The following is a 15,154-nucleotide window of genomic DNA, read 5'->3' as shown; positions in this document are numbered from 1 at the left end:
GTTCATTACTGTCATCACAATTAAAACTTAACAGAGGAAATGGTCACAGTTTCCTAAGAGCCTATTTGTAAAAACGAAAAGGAACCATAAATTGAAGCGAAACAGACTATTTTTCTGCCAAAATGAAAAAGAAGGGGAAAAAATATGAGCAAATTTTAAAATCCTGTTACACTCAAATAACACTGGTTGTCTCTGGATGATGAGATTATGAGTGATTTAAATTTTCTTCTCTATGCTTTACTATATTTTGCAAATTTTCTTCAGTAAACATGTTTTAATTTTGTAGTTCAGTTACTTTTAAATTTTCAGAAGGTATGAACAACACTGGTGAGAGCTTTCTTTAAAACGAAGCTATTACTGAGTGTGCTTATATGCTACAGGTGGAAGTATAAATTGGTAGAACATTCCTGGAAGGCAGTTCGGCAGTATGCTCCAGAAGGCTTTAAAATGGACAGTCCCTTTTTGAAAGTCATATACTTAATTTTTAAATTAGTGCATTTTTACATTCTCCTTTTATGAAATTAGAACCTTACAGATAAAGAGCACAATCCCTGAATTACCTACCCCCTTCTCCCCCCATTCCACACTCAAGACTGATGCAGAGCCTTCAAGTCCTTTTTTACACTCACATATTCTCTGTACGTGCATATATGCATTTGTAATTCTTAAAAATCGAAATGGTATCATACTATATAATTCTGTAATTTTATTCACTTGACAGTGTTTTTGCAGTGTAAACGTGTTGTCATTTTATAGCTTGTTATGTTATTTACAGCTCATTTCATTCACCTGCTCGATAGTGTGCCAATGTATGACTGAATTGTTCTGTTAATGTAAAATATTTATCTTTGTCTCATTTATCGATTTTCATGTTAAATTATATTTTGCTTGATATGTACTATCTAGCGCATTTTATTTACCATTCTCCTCTTGATGGACATTAGGTTGTTCAGTTTTTCACCTTTCAAACAGTGCTCCAGGGATATCCTTGTATTTGTTTTGCTGAGCACATGTGCTGTTTCTCAAGAATATATACCTAAAAGTGGAATTGCTTGGTTTTTTTTTTTTTTTTAATTATTTATTTATTTATTTAATTTATTTATGGCTGTGTTGGGTCTTCGTTTCTGTGCGAGGGCTTTCTTCTAGTTGTGGCAAGCGGGGGCCACTCTTCATCGCGGTGCGCGGGCCTCTCACTATTGCGACCTCTCTTGTTGCGGAGCACAGGCTCCAGACGCGCAGGCTCAGTAATTGTGGCTCACGGGCCCAGCTGCTCCGCGGCATGTGGGATCCTCCCAGACCAGGGCTCGAACCCGTGTCCCCTGCATTGGCAGGCAGACTCTCAACCACTGCGCCACCAGGGAAGCCCTGCTTGGTTTTAAGTTATGAACATTTTTAATTTTAATAGGTATTGCCAAATTTGCCTCCAAAATACTTCTAATTTATACATCCTACAAAGTAGTCTATGACAGTTCAATTTCCCTACAATCTAGATCAACATGAGATACTATCTTTGTACTTTTTGTCCATCTGATGGATGAAAATTATACTCATTTAAAAATTTTTTTCATTCTCTGATTACCAGTAAAACTGCAGTATCTATTCATATGTTTATTGACCTATAATATATATGTTTCTATCATTTCTTTTTTAAAATTGCCCATTTTTCTATTGAATTATCTTTTTCTTAATGATTTGAGGAGTTCTTTATGCGTCCTGGTTACTGTGTATCCTGTATAATTTTTAAAAATTTCTTTAGAGTCTGTGGCTATGTCCACTTTTTGCTACCATTGTTAAAAAATGTTACAAGCATTTTCTCCCAACTCTTTGGTTGGCTTTTAACTTTAAGTTAAAATGTTAAGTTTGTTAGTTTCCAATTATTTATTCTACAGATAGATTTTTCTCTTCTTTACAATCTTTAGGTCTCTTTTTATTTTACTGTATTTCTCTAAGACTTCCACTACCAAACTTCCATTGGTGGCAAGTGTCCCCATCTGGTGCCTGACTGTAACGAAAATGCTTCTGATGTTTTCTCATTGAGTATATTTACTTCTTTGTTTTTGTAGGTAGTCTTTATCGGGTTAAAGAAATTCTCCTTTATTCCTAGTTTGCAAGAGTTCCTCCTCTTCCCCTGCCCGCCCCAGAATAGTTTGACTTTTATTGAAATTCTTTTGTGTGTCTTTCTGTATTTAAGATGATAGTTTTCCTCTATTTATCTGTTAATGTAGAAATTTACATTGAGTAACTTTACAATGCTAAACTTTTTGGGTATTCCTGGTATAAACCATACTTTGGTAACATACTTTTACTCTACTGCTGCATGTTTTTACTTACTATATTTGCTTCTATACCAAGAAGTGCGTTTGGCCTTGAGTTTCTTTTCTTATGCGTCAAGGTTACAGTAACCTCAAAAAAATGTTGAGTAGCCTCCCATATTTTTTCTGCTCTTGGAACAGTTTGTATACTATGGAAATTATCCATTCCTTGAAAGTTTTGTAGAATTCATCTATAAAACTTTCTGGACCTGGTATACTGGGAGTGAGAGGTGGGGATGTGTGGCATGCAGCTCTGGTAAGATCTTTAATTGTTTTAATTTCCTTCGTACTTATCCCTCGAATTGTTTTTTTTTTCTTTTTTTCTTGAGCCTAATTGGTATTTAGTCAGTAAGTTCAATTAGATATTCATGGTGAATTGTTCTGTCAGTGTAAAATATTTGTCTCTTTTATTGGTTTTTATATTAACTTCTATTTTGTTTGATATGAATGTTTCTTCTTGTATTTGCTGGTATGTCTTTTTTTCACATCCCTTCATTTCAACCTCTTGATGCCATTTTGTGAGATTTAAGTGGGTCTCTTATTTTAAAATATAGCTAGGTTTTGCTTGCAATTTAATCTGAGAGTTTGTCCTTTAATAAGTAAGACTTAACACATTCACCTTTTTTGTGATTATTAACATAATTGGCCTTTTTCTTGTCCTCTTATTTACGTTGCTGCCCATTGTATCTTTTATATCTTATATTTTTCCATTTCTCATTTTAATTGAGGTTTGCCCCAAGTTTTCTTTGTTCTGTTTTCTTTTTCATAGATTACTTTTACATTTTTTTCTAAAGATTTATTTATTATTTTTAAATTTTATTTATTTTTGGCTGCGTCGGTCTTAGTTGCGGGACGCAGGCTCTTCGTTGTCCTGCGCGGGCTTCTTTAGCTGTGGCTTGTACGCTCCAGGGTGCGCGGGCTCTAGTTGAGGAGCGCGAGCTGAGTAGTTGTGGCGCACAGGCTTAGTTGCCCCGCGGCATGTGGGATCTTAGTTTTCTGACCAGGGATCGAACCCACGTCCCCTGTATTGTAAGGCGGATTCTTTACCACTGGACCACCAGGGAAGTCCCTACTTTTACATTTTTAACACAATTATTAAATTTATATTTTCCTAACAAAGTCTACATTTCGTTTGTATTGATACCCTCCTCCCTACGAAGAACTTAGTATGCTTCTAGTTTATTTTCTCAGATCTTGCAAGAATCCTCTTCCATCCCTCCTTCAAAAAAGAATATAAATTTCCTATGGTTATATCTTCTAGCATTTTGGTTTCATTTGTCATTAAAACCCATTTTTAATCTGTATTTATCTAGCATTAATGTGTTTTACTCATTTATTTGCTCACTTTTGCTTCTTTTACCTCAGTACTTCCTTCTATGTTAGTTTTTATTCATGAAGTACTTCTTTATTTCTTTCAGAGAGTCTTTGAGTGTCTGTAAAAGCCTTCCCGCCCCCTCCCCCCCCCCCCCCACTATTGAAAGATACCTTGGCTGAAATAGTATTCTGGATTCAGACTTATTTTCCCATAACATTTTGCATCTGGCATTTCTGATGAGAAGTCTGAGTACCAGTCTGATAAACATTCCTTTTAGATAATCTAGATTTTCTGAAAGTTTCTGAGACTTTGTCTTTCTTCTTGATATTCTGAAGTTTATCCATGGTTTGTCTAGTGGTATGTATTAAAAAGTTTATCTTGCTTGATACTCAATGGACCCTTACCTGCACTAGCCACATTAGTAGGCTAATGTGTTTTCCAGTTCTGAGAATTTTTTGGTCATTATTGCCTCTTCTTCATTCTAGTTATCCCTCCTTTTATTTCTTTGCTCTGTGTTCTGAGTGAATTACTCAACTCAGTCTCTCAGCTTACTAACTGGCTCTTCATCTGAGTCTATGCTATTATATCTATCTATTGAGTTTATTCAATAACTGTTTTTATATCCAAGATAGCCAATTGGTTACTTTTTAAAATTGTATGTTTTTTCATAGACGAGGTTTCCTTCTTTAGCTCTTTGATATTAAATACAATATTTGCTTTAAAATTATTTTCAGGATGCTCTATTAATTCTCCTCCTTAATATAAGTTCATCAGTTTGGTGGGCTTGTTAAGTCTCTTTCATGGTATAGCTTTCTTCATATGTTTGATGATTCTTGGTCGTGTGTTCTTCTCCTCTGAGAGGATTTGCTCTTCCTTTTGCCGTGGTGATGTGTTTGTGGTTGGCATTATCTCTGCAACTTCCCATCTGTTTCCTTTCCCCAGAGAGGTCGTGCAGACTCAATCTATAGAGAATTCCCTTTTTGTTTTCGGCATGACTTTATATTTTTAATTACAAAAAAAATTACCATTTCTTCAGATTTGGTGTGGCAGTGGGAGAAGAATTTATATGTTGACTAACATCTTGAGACTAAAATTGCTGACCTCTTTTTGACCTTTTAGTTCTACCTCTAGGTGTATATCTTCAGGAAATAATCAGAGATATGCATAAGATATATTCCAGCCTTATTTATTATACTGGAAAAATAGAAATAATCTAAATGTACATTATAGAGGTTTATTTATAGTACTAATTATTAACTTATTAAATTTTAATTATTGCAGTTCTTTAGTGTAATTTAATATATGGATTATTGACCAAAGTACATTATACAGCCACTTAAAAGTCATATTACAGGAAAACATTAATAACGAGAGAAAGTACAGGATATATTATCAATGAAAGATTATAAAAAATTATATATACTAAAATTCAAATTTTGTTTTAAAAGTATATATACTGAAAGAATAATAATAATTGCTAGCATTTATTGAGTCCTTTGTAATGTGCCAAGTATTATTCTAGGTTATTATGTCTTAACCTCACAACAATCTTTTGAGGTAGTTAGCATTATTATCCCCATTTAAAAAGTTTTATAAAATGGAGATAGTTTATATTAATTAACATATATTAAGTAGGTGATTCTTAATTTTTCTATAATTTTCCTAATATTGATATTTTACATGTTTTTCCAGTTAATATGCATTCTTTTTTCATAATAGTTCATGCTGGTTTAAAAGATAGCACTATTGTTATAACAATCTCTTTTTTCTTATATATTTTATTATTTACAAACATGCACCATTCCTTATTGTTTTCCTTACAGAATGTTTCATGCATTCATGGACCGAAAGATGGAGTTGGTTTTATTTTTAAAATGATATTGTCAGTGATCTGATACGACTATAAGTATTCACTTGATGAAGATGCATGGACTTGTCATTAAGTTGGACTAGTGATCATTTCTGAAAGTTTCTTCAACCACAATTTCTATTTGAAAATTCAAGTATCAAAGAATATTTGGTTTAGAGTGGTATAATGATTCTCTGAGTACTGCAAATTTCATAGAGACCACAGTTGGATTCCAGTTATATTCTACAATCAAAGTGATTCAGTTCTTTGATAAAGTTAATTTTGAAGAATTTTATGTTTGTAAACAACGCCAAAAGATGGGAGAAAAAAATGGTAGGTTGAAAAACCATTGTTAAACTTTATGTTTAAAAGTATATAGACTACTTAATGAAGCTGAATTGTGGAATTTTCAAGGTTTTTCTGTGCAAGTAACTTTTCTGAATTAGAAAGAATTAAGGATTTATAGAATTTACTCTCATGTAGCAACAATTTTGATTGTCTTTATAATTAGTTGTGTATCTGTAATGCTAAGTCAGTACCTTAATGTACTTTTTAAAAATACACTTTATTTTTTTTAGAAAACTTACAGATTTACAGAAAAATTGATAGTACAGAGAGTTCCCATAGTCTCTGCACCCAGTTCTGCCTATGATTAAAATTTTACACTTGGCTGGTACATTTGTTACAATTAATGAACCATTATTGACCCATTATAATTAACTGAAGTCCATAGTTTATTCTTATTTCCTTACTTGATGTCTTTTTCTATTCCAGGATCCCATCCAGGATACATTACATTTACTTATGTCTCCTTAGGGTCCTTTTGCATATGACAGTTTCTCAGACTTCCCTTGTTTTTGTAAGATATTGTATCCAAGTGTTTTGTAAGATGCCCCTTTATTGGACTTATTGACTGATTTTTTTCTTTTCTCGCGATTAGACTTGGGTAGTGGATTTTGGGGAGAAAGACCATAGAGGTAAAGTGTCAGTTTTATGAAATGATATCAAGGGTGCATGTTACCAACATGATTTCTCACCTGTTGATGTTGAGCTAGATCACCTGGCTGACATAGTGTTAAGTGGCTTCTCTGCTGTAAATTACTACTCTTTTTTTTCTCCCTTTCTCTACTATACTCTTTGACAGGAATTCACTATGTGTAGCCCATACTTAAGGAACATGAATTTATGCTCCTCCTCTTTGAGAACAGAATATTTACATTAATTATTCAGAATTCTTCTGCAAGGGAGATTTGTCTCCTTTCCCCAGTATGTGTATTTATTCAATCATTTATTTACATCAGTATGGATTCATGGATACTTAGTTTATACTTTGGGTTATAATCCAGTACTGTTTTATTTTGTTCTTCAAATTGTCCCAGGATTAGGCATTTGGAGCTCTTTCAGTCAGCTTCCTGTCCCTTTGACATACCCCCATCAATGTAGGTGGTTTTTGTTTTGTTCTTTGTTTTTGGTTTTTAGCACTTACTTATTTTCTGGTACTATATGATGCTCCAGGCTCATCTTGTATATTTCCTGCCATAGTCCTAGAATGAGCCATTTCTTAAATGAGCCCTCCTGGTTCCTTTTATTGGAGAATGGTATTACAAACTAAGATCTGGGTAGTAGGTGTATTCATTTGTTATTGGGGTGTCTTGCGTCTGGCCCTCTCAGCTGACAGAGCAAGGTATATATAAATATAATTGTATATACACATATCTATAAATATTTCTATATGTAACCATCTGTATCTGTATTGAGCTAAACATGAGTTTATACTGATGTTTCTGGCTCTAATCCATTACCACATGGATTATTCTAGCTTACTCTCCTTGCTTATCTATAAATTCCCATTATCTGTTATCCATTTATTTAATTGCTCAATTCTAGTATATATGTATAGCAGTATCAGAAGTACTATAAACTTATTCTCAGGTGTGACACCTCAGTGCTTGTGCAATCTCCTTTTGCCTATAGTTTTACAGAGTCCATTTATTTCCAAAGTTATTTAGGTCAGCACCTTTTCCACCTAGCCCTTCAGAGAGGTTGTGTATACATTCCTTCCTGGGATCCCTGATCTCTTAAATGATATTTTAAAATTTGCATACATTAAGCTTCACTTTTTGTGCTTTCAAGTTCTGTAGGTTTTGACGAATGCATAATGTCATGTATACACCACTACAGTATCATACAGAATAGTTTCACCACCCTTTAACATACTTGTAATACAGGGATTGTTTACAGATTGTAGTACTGATTTCACTGGACAGTTATCTAGGCCAGCGGTTTCAAACTTTCTTTTGGTCTCAGGACTACTTTATACTCTTAAAAGTATTTAAAACCCCTAACAGCTTTTGTTTATGTGGATAATATCTATTCATATTTACTGTATTAGAAAACTGAGAAGCTTCAAAAATGGTAATTGGCTTATTTTTTTTTAAATAATAAACCCAACATGTTAACATAAATTACATTTTTGTGAGACATAACTATTTTCTGAAACGAAAATAATTAGTGAGAAAACCATTGTCTTATATTTTTACAAATCTCTTTAATAGTTGGCTTAATAGAAGAGAGATTCTCAGATCTGCTTCTGCATTCAGTCTGTTGTGATATGTTGCTTTGGTGTAAATGTATAAAGAAAATGAAGCTTCACACAGACAAGAAGTTGGAAAAAGGAAGTATATTTTAATAGCCTCTCAGATAATTGTGGATATTTTTCTTTGATACAACTACAAAACTCAACAAGTAGTCATTCCTTCAAGGTTAGTTGTAGTGTGGAATCTGAATTCATATCAGTGAGCTTTTTTTACACTATGTTACATTAAAAATCCATTGGTTTGTCTTGCACTTTGATGGGTCTTTTACACATGTATGATTTTATAACATCATGCATTGGCCACTTGGAAAACATTGGTTCAATGAATTATGCAGATTTTTCCAAATGTTGACACATTTGATCATACAGTATTTAAAAATTACATTTGTTAATATTGCTACCAATCTCATCAAAAAGTGATTAGTTATTGAGAAGCTCTCAAGCTTACCATGGCAGATGCAAGTTTTCTAAATTTTCAATTTAAACTTGATAGCTTGAATTTATCATTAGCAACAAATGCTGTTAGTTTTGTCCTTCAAGTGATAGGCTCCCTTTATTCATGTTTGAGAAAATGTGTACCAAACACCCAAGTTGGAAAAAACCATAATTTTTATTAGTGGTTCTTTTAAGGAAAAATGGTTTTCTATGAAAAAACAAAAAACAAAAAAAAAAACAGCTAGTTTAGCTTACAACTCAAACAATCTCCCTAGTGCTTTTCCTTGAAACAGCCATTGTACTGTGGTAATTATTTATGTTGCTTTATCAAGGACCTTCTTAAGTGAAATTGGTGGTAAATTATAACAATGACTTACTAGTAGTTTGGTGCAACTGCCTTGATTCACACTAAGGCTCCAACATTTTTACACACCAGTGCTTTTGAACCATCAGCTAATGTCAATATAGGGAAGAAAAAGGCAAATAATGTCTTGATATTACTATTAAAATGGCCTGACCTAGCGTATTGTCTGAAAGGATTTGGGAACTCCCAGGAGTTCATAGACTACACTTTGCTGATAACAGGCTCAAAGGTGTCCAGAGATTCTCTGGACCAATGCCCTGAAGCTCTTAAAGGGATGGATGGAGAAATATAGATATATACATATACACATACCTAGGTCATTATCGATGTATTTAGTAAGCACGCCATAAATATTCATCTAGTAAATGAACAGATAAGTGTGATTCATGAGCATTGCCTATCTACAAAGATTTTCTATCTCAAGTGAAATTGGAAGACATATAGTCTAACTATACGATTTACTTGTCTTCCTTCTTTACAAAGCTGCCATACCTCTTGCTTCATGATTATGTTCTTGCAATAAATAGTCATATCTAGATAAGTAATGGAGCAAGCTTGGACAGACAGTAGAGTTATCAGATGGTATCCTTCATTTCTGGAAGCAAGTAGGGGCAATATTAGTATACTGATTTGATTTTCAGTTCCAGTACCTGCTGCTGTATTCCTTCTCAGTCTCCATGGTTCCTTTTTCTTGTACTAATCACTTACATGTTGATGTTCTACAGAAGACCCTCTTCTCATTCTACAAATTCTCTCTAACCACATCTATTCTGTGGCTTTAGCAAGAATTTGTGTGCTATTGACTCCAAAATTTGTATATCTGGACCAGATCTTACTCTGGGGCCTGTGTATCCAGTTTACTCACCCTGCTTGAATTTCTCACTTGTCTCTCTACCTTTACTCCCTATCACAGTGGATACCGTTATTATACATATGGTTGCCTGAGTCAGAAATGTAGAAATCATTCTTGTCTCGTCCCTCTTCCCACTGCCACTTGAGTGATATTTTTAAGAAGCAAAATTAATAACATAATAAGATGCTTAAACCTCTTGAGTGGCTCCCCATAGCCTTCCATATAAAAATAAAGTTGCTTAGCGTGGCACTCAAGGCCATGTCACAGCCCCAATCTGTCTCTAAAACATCATTTCTCATTTTGTCCTTTCACATTGCATTTTTTTCAGATGTTGAAACCTTTGTCTGAACTGTGCTATGGGGAAACAGGAAAAGAGGCTTAGTCTTGTGTAGTACACATCAGGCCATTGGTTAGATGACTGCCAGGGAGAGTTGGGACTCTGAATCCTAAGTTTCTTTTGAAGAATCTCACTCCATTACCAACTTGGAGGTTCTGGGTTTAATTTTTAATATTAAGGAAAATGTATTTTTTATAAACTTACTGCTCTGTCTGCTCATTAATCCTCCCAATGGCTTCTCAAGTGACCTTTCTACAGTGCAGTTATTGTTATGTTTCTCCTTTGCTTAAGGTCCTATTCATTTTAAACATTTTCTACATTAATTTTATATATTTTATAAATAATTTGTGTTTAACATTTTAGGTATTTTTTTTTGAATTTAGGTATTTTTTGTTACTTTTAAACATAGTGTAATATTTGACTTTCGCCAATTTATTTTAATTGCATTTCTCGTATTTCTGTTTTCAGCTTTGAAAGGATGATTTTGCTAGAAAATTTTTTATTAAGGTGTTAGCTTGCTGGGCATCTGAAATTTTGGTTTATCTATATAACTCTATCTATAAAAGCTTTAAACATTATTTTGCCTCCTGTAATTGTGAACAAAAAATGTTGCCTGCCATTTCAGTAAACAATGAATACTGCCTGCCATCAAGCCCTCATCCACTACATCCGCCCCCAACAGCACGCCCTGAGGGGAGTTCAGAGTGTAGAAAAACCGGATACTAGTCCTAGATAGTTAAGATGTGTGTCTGAGGAATAACTTCAATGAGCCCTAACTCTTGCATCTCCCCAGACACAGAAAAGCACTAAAATCATTAAACTGAGATGTCTGTCTTTTGTGATTAGCAGTAATCTTTTGATGTTTGACTACATGTTTTATTACCACCACCCCCCAGCCCCCACTCCCCCTGGCAAAAAACTTCTGTATATCCTGGCTCCTCCCTTACCTCTTCGGAGCAGTTCCTCAGAGCTGTCTGAGAGGCTGCCTCCCAGGCTGTGGTACTCAGTAGTTTGCCAAATAAAACATAATGTGCAACTTGTAGGTTGTGCATTTTTCTTTCAGTCAACATAATTATTAAAAAGTTAATATCAAAGATAGTTTTTAAAGCATTATTGTTAGGCATTTAGTTATTTCAACAATTGTTGAGATGTTTCATTCTGAAACCCTCCACTTCCATACTCAGTGGAGGTTATGTCCTTGAAATTTTTTAAGTGAATATGTGTCTATAAATACACCCACTCCCACCCCTAGAATGAAGTCATTCCTTCTGTTTTCCAGTCAAGAAATAGTGTCACTACACAGAAAGAAAAATAAATTGTTTAGGCATTTAAAGTTAAAAAAAAAATAGTGTCACTAAAGTTTTCAACACATTTTTTTTTTTAATTAGCAGAAATAAGTGAGATACCAGGTCATATTTTTTGCTTGTAGGTCATTGTAAAGAAACAGTGACCAAAATCTTTTTCTTCAAGGAAAGTAATAGGCCAATTAAATTTTGATTTTTATTTAGAAACCAGGTATATTCTTAATAACATGTGCCTTAGGAAAATTATGTCTATTGAGTTCTTAGGCTATTCACTTATTTTTTCTTTAGGTGATGCAAAAACTTTCTGGATGGAGCTAGAAGATGATGGGAAAGTGGATTTCATATTTGAACAAGTGCAAAATGTGCTGCAGTCACTGAAACAAAAGATCAAAGATGGATCTGCCACAAATAAAGGTATGAAGCAATAAAAACGTTCCGTACATTTAATGCTGAATATTACCCACTGATAATATAGTATAATTCTGTTTCCAGTATTGCTGTTCGTTTTAAAAGTCAAATAACTTGTTTTTTAAGAACCTAACATCAGTTCTACTTGCTTTGTGTGTGTGTGTGTGTACCCCGCTTCTATAAAAACTTGTTTTTACCGTACTGTGGACATTTTGTAAAACTGGATGAAGCTGATTACTTTGAATAATAGCTGCTGAATTTATCTCTACTTATCTCAGGCTACCTTTTTCTCCCTCATTTTATCTTTTTTTTGGGGGTGTGAGGGGGGTGTACTGCAAAACTAATATCTGCTCATTGTAGAACATTTGGTACATATAGAAGAATATAACAGAAATTATCTATTACCCAATCATTCAGAGGCAACTTATTTTTTTTAATATAAAAGTAAATATATAAATATATTTTGCCTGCTTTAAACAGAACTTGCCTTAGTAGTCTTCAGAAAGCACACCTTGCGTTCTACATAGGCAGTCAGTTCAGTCAACCAAGTATATTTTCTGCTTCTTTGTCTTCAACCTAAGTGGTTGTAGGACATAGACTTTTTTTTTTTTTTTTTTTTTTAGAACATAGACTTTTATATGGAAATTTCCTTCATTCCATCAGAACGTATGATTTTCAAGCAAAATCTCCCCCGACTATCCTTTATTTTTCCCCAGGATATTCTTAATACTTTATGGATGTTCTTATGACATTAATCTATGATGTGCTTGTCCACAAAATTAATACTATTTTTCATTTTAATATTTATTCTCATTCCTTCATGAATCAGATATATCTAGGTTTGAATCCAGTTCTACCACTTCCTAGCTTATTGACCTGGAATAAACAGCTTAACCACTAGGCCTTAATTTCTTTGTCTTTAATGTATTCAGTAGATAATCATAAGAACCTCTTAGAGGAGTTGTGAAGATTGAATGAGATAAAGTATGTAAATTGCCTAGTACAGTAGCTGACATCTTGAGTGAAGATGATACTGCTGCTGATTGTTTTCATTCTTTTTTCCTTTCCTTAACAGAATACATCCAAGCAATGATTCTAGTGAAGGAAGCAACTATAAATAATAATTCAGCTTTGATAAAGGGTATGTACATTTCTAATCCCAATCTAGAATATTCTCTGCTGTTTTCTTGCTTTGAAGCAAGCCAGCCTTAATTATGTCACGTTAACTGAAGACAGTTTAAAGTAAAACTGTAAGATCCATATATGGAAATCAGTTTCCCTAGTAAATGAAAAGTCCTACCCATCCAGAGATTGGAAATGCACACTCTACTAAACCTCTCCAGGAAGGAATGAACAAATGTATCTCTTCTTCAAAAACGCTTCTACTATAAGAAGGGCAAAAAGAATTCCAAGACTCCAAACCACTATAAACCTATTGATACTTTGTGTAAAGAACAATACTAAAAGGTACATTCTGGTATAGATAAATTGATGGAAATTTTTTTCATTTCTAGATTATTATTAGACCGTGAGTCTAACAAATTTATTTTAGAAGTAATTGAACAAAGATAATGTACCAGGATTATAAAAAGAAAAATTGAAAAGTTATTTTAGATAAACAAGTCCTACTGTATAGCACAGGGAACTATATTCAATATCCTATAATAAACCATAATGGAAAAGAATATGAAAAAGAATACGTGTGTGTGTATATATTTATATATATATATATCTGAATCACTTTGCTGTACACCAGAAACTAACAGAACATTAGAGATCAACTGTACGTCAATTAAAAATTTTTTTAATTAAAAAGCAAGTTATTTTATCAGAATCACTATCCTATAAATCTTACACTATCACTAATTTGCTAAAGTGTTGAGGAGGTACATTTACTAAATTTTAATTAATATTGGTAAATATTTTCAACAAATTGTAATTATTTTAACTGTAATAATTTGGAGCCATAAGGTTTTAAATCTCTGAAAAATGGCTTAACATCATCAGTTTTTATTTATTTATGTATGTATTTATTTTTTGCTGTGCCGAGGCATGCGAGATCTTCATTCCCTGACTAGGGATTGAACCCATGCCTCTGCAGTGGAAAAGAGGAGTCTTAACCACTGGACCACCAGGGAAGTCCCAAGTTTATTTTAAAGAAAGCTTTTGTTATTCAAAAGTATTTTCAATTTCAGTAGCTAATGTACAGTTTTAGAAGAGTAGATTCTTTAAGAAAACAGTCTTTCTCTCAATATCCTTCAGTAGCACTTGGAATCAACACACCCTTAAGGGATTACATTTGCTTTGCAGGAGAGAAGCTTTTAAATGCAGGGGGTGGTAAGAGGAACTAATTCTAAACAATGTTGTTTCTTTTTTTCTTTCTGAAACAGTCTTTCCCACTAAAAGAAAGTAGGTTGGGATTTTGTTTTGGTTCTTTTAAAGTAATGATTTCATCAGTAGAAATACTGAGTACTACAGTTTCATATTTTTACATAGTTCATCTGAAGTGTAACAAATTTATCAAAATAAAAGTGTATGTTTGCTAGTGGTAGAGCAATGTTTTAAAAGTAATTGGGGAGTTATGTAATTGACATTGCTAGCATATGTAGGGATTAAACACTTTCTAGTAATAAAGATTCATGTTACTATTTATATTAAAAGGAATATTGAGACTGGGGGAAACAAAAGGACTTGGTGTTGAGGTCAAAACAAGCCATCCCAGATCCAGCCTGAATTCTCCAAACCACTAATTACCTTTAATTTTCTTTGATTGTGTATAATTCTGTAAATATCTGCTGTATCCCCATACGAAGAATTGGATACTGTTTTCTTGAAAGAAATTATTATTTCTCCTTTCTCCCCTTATCTAACGGTTAATATAAAATCTCCATGTTTTTTAGTAAATCTTATTTCTAACTATGCTTATATTTATTTGTTTTGTTCCTATTTGTTAATATGGCTTTATATGGCTCATTCAAAGAAATTAACTGGGAAATTCTTAACTTGTTAAACTTATTTAATTTTTAATCAGTTATTATATTATTTACTCAGCTCTCTTCAACTATCAGATTTTAAATCTTTTTTCACCTGGATAACTGAAGAGGGTTATTTATGCTTTCTAATTAGCCAAGGATGACCTTGGATTATAACTTAAACTATTCTTTTATTAAACTTTTTTTTTTCTTTTTAATAAGAGTGGTCTGCACTAAAGGACCAATGCAAGTTAATAATCTAAGGCAGGATGAGAATCACTTTTTTTCTTAAGGTCCACCACTGCATAGGAAAAAGCAAGCACAATTAAAAACAATTTTTTAAAACCAGCAAAGAATATTCTACATATCCATTTTTTTCAAAATAAGAGCAGGAAATCTATAACTTTTT

At 33.2% G+C, this 15,154-nt stretch overlaps 1 protein-coding gene across 9 annotated transcripts in view; it reads left to right on the top strand.

Moving 5' to 3' along the window:
* The window catches only part of SETDB2 (SET domain bifurcated histone lysine methyltransferase 2), an 82,998-nt gene that overhangs the window by 1,073 nt on the left and 66,771 nt on the right, over nt 1–15,154 (top strand). For 6 of the 9 annotated variants that reach the window (XM_059902609.1, XM_059902599.1, XM_059902607.1 and 3 more), the window contains exons 2-4: nt 5,451–5,809; nt 11,654–11,779; nt 12,849–12,914. In XM_059902609.1, the coding sequence (XP_059758592.1) occupies nt 5,794–5,809; nt 11,654–11,779; nt 12,849–12,914 (208 nt within the window). In that variant the 5' untranslated portion in view covers nt 5,451–5,793. Of the gene's footprint in view, nt 1–5,450; nt 5,810–8,218; nt 8,239–11,653; nt 11,780–12,848; nt 12,915–15,154 lie in introns of those variants that run through there. The other 3 variants (XM_059902603.1, XM_059902602.1, XM_059902604.1) reach the window with 2 other exon arrangements.

The sequence above is a fragment of the Balaenoptera ricei genome, chromosome 18, assembly GCF_028023285.1.
Source record: "Balaenoptera ricei isolate mBalRic1 chromosome 18, mBalRic1.hap2, whole genome shotgun sequence".
Taxonomy (NCBI): domain Eukaryota; kingdom Metazoa; phylum Chordata; class Mammalia; order Artiodactyla; family Balaenopteridae; genus Balaenoptera; species Balaenoptera ricei.
The sequence above is the reverse complement of the archived record's forward strand: the minus strand, read 5'-3'. Positions and strand labels throughout refer to the sequence as shown.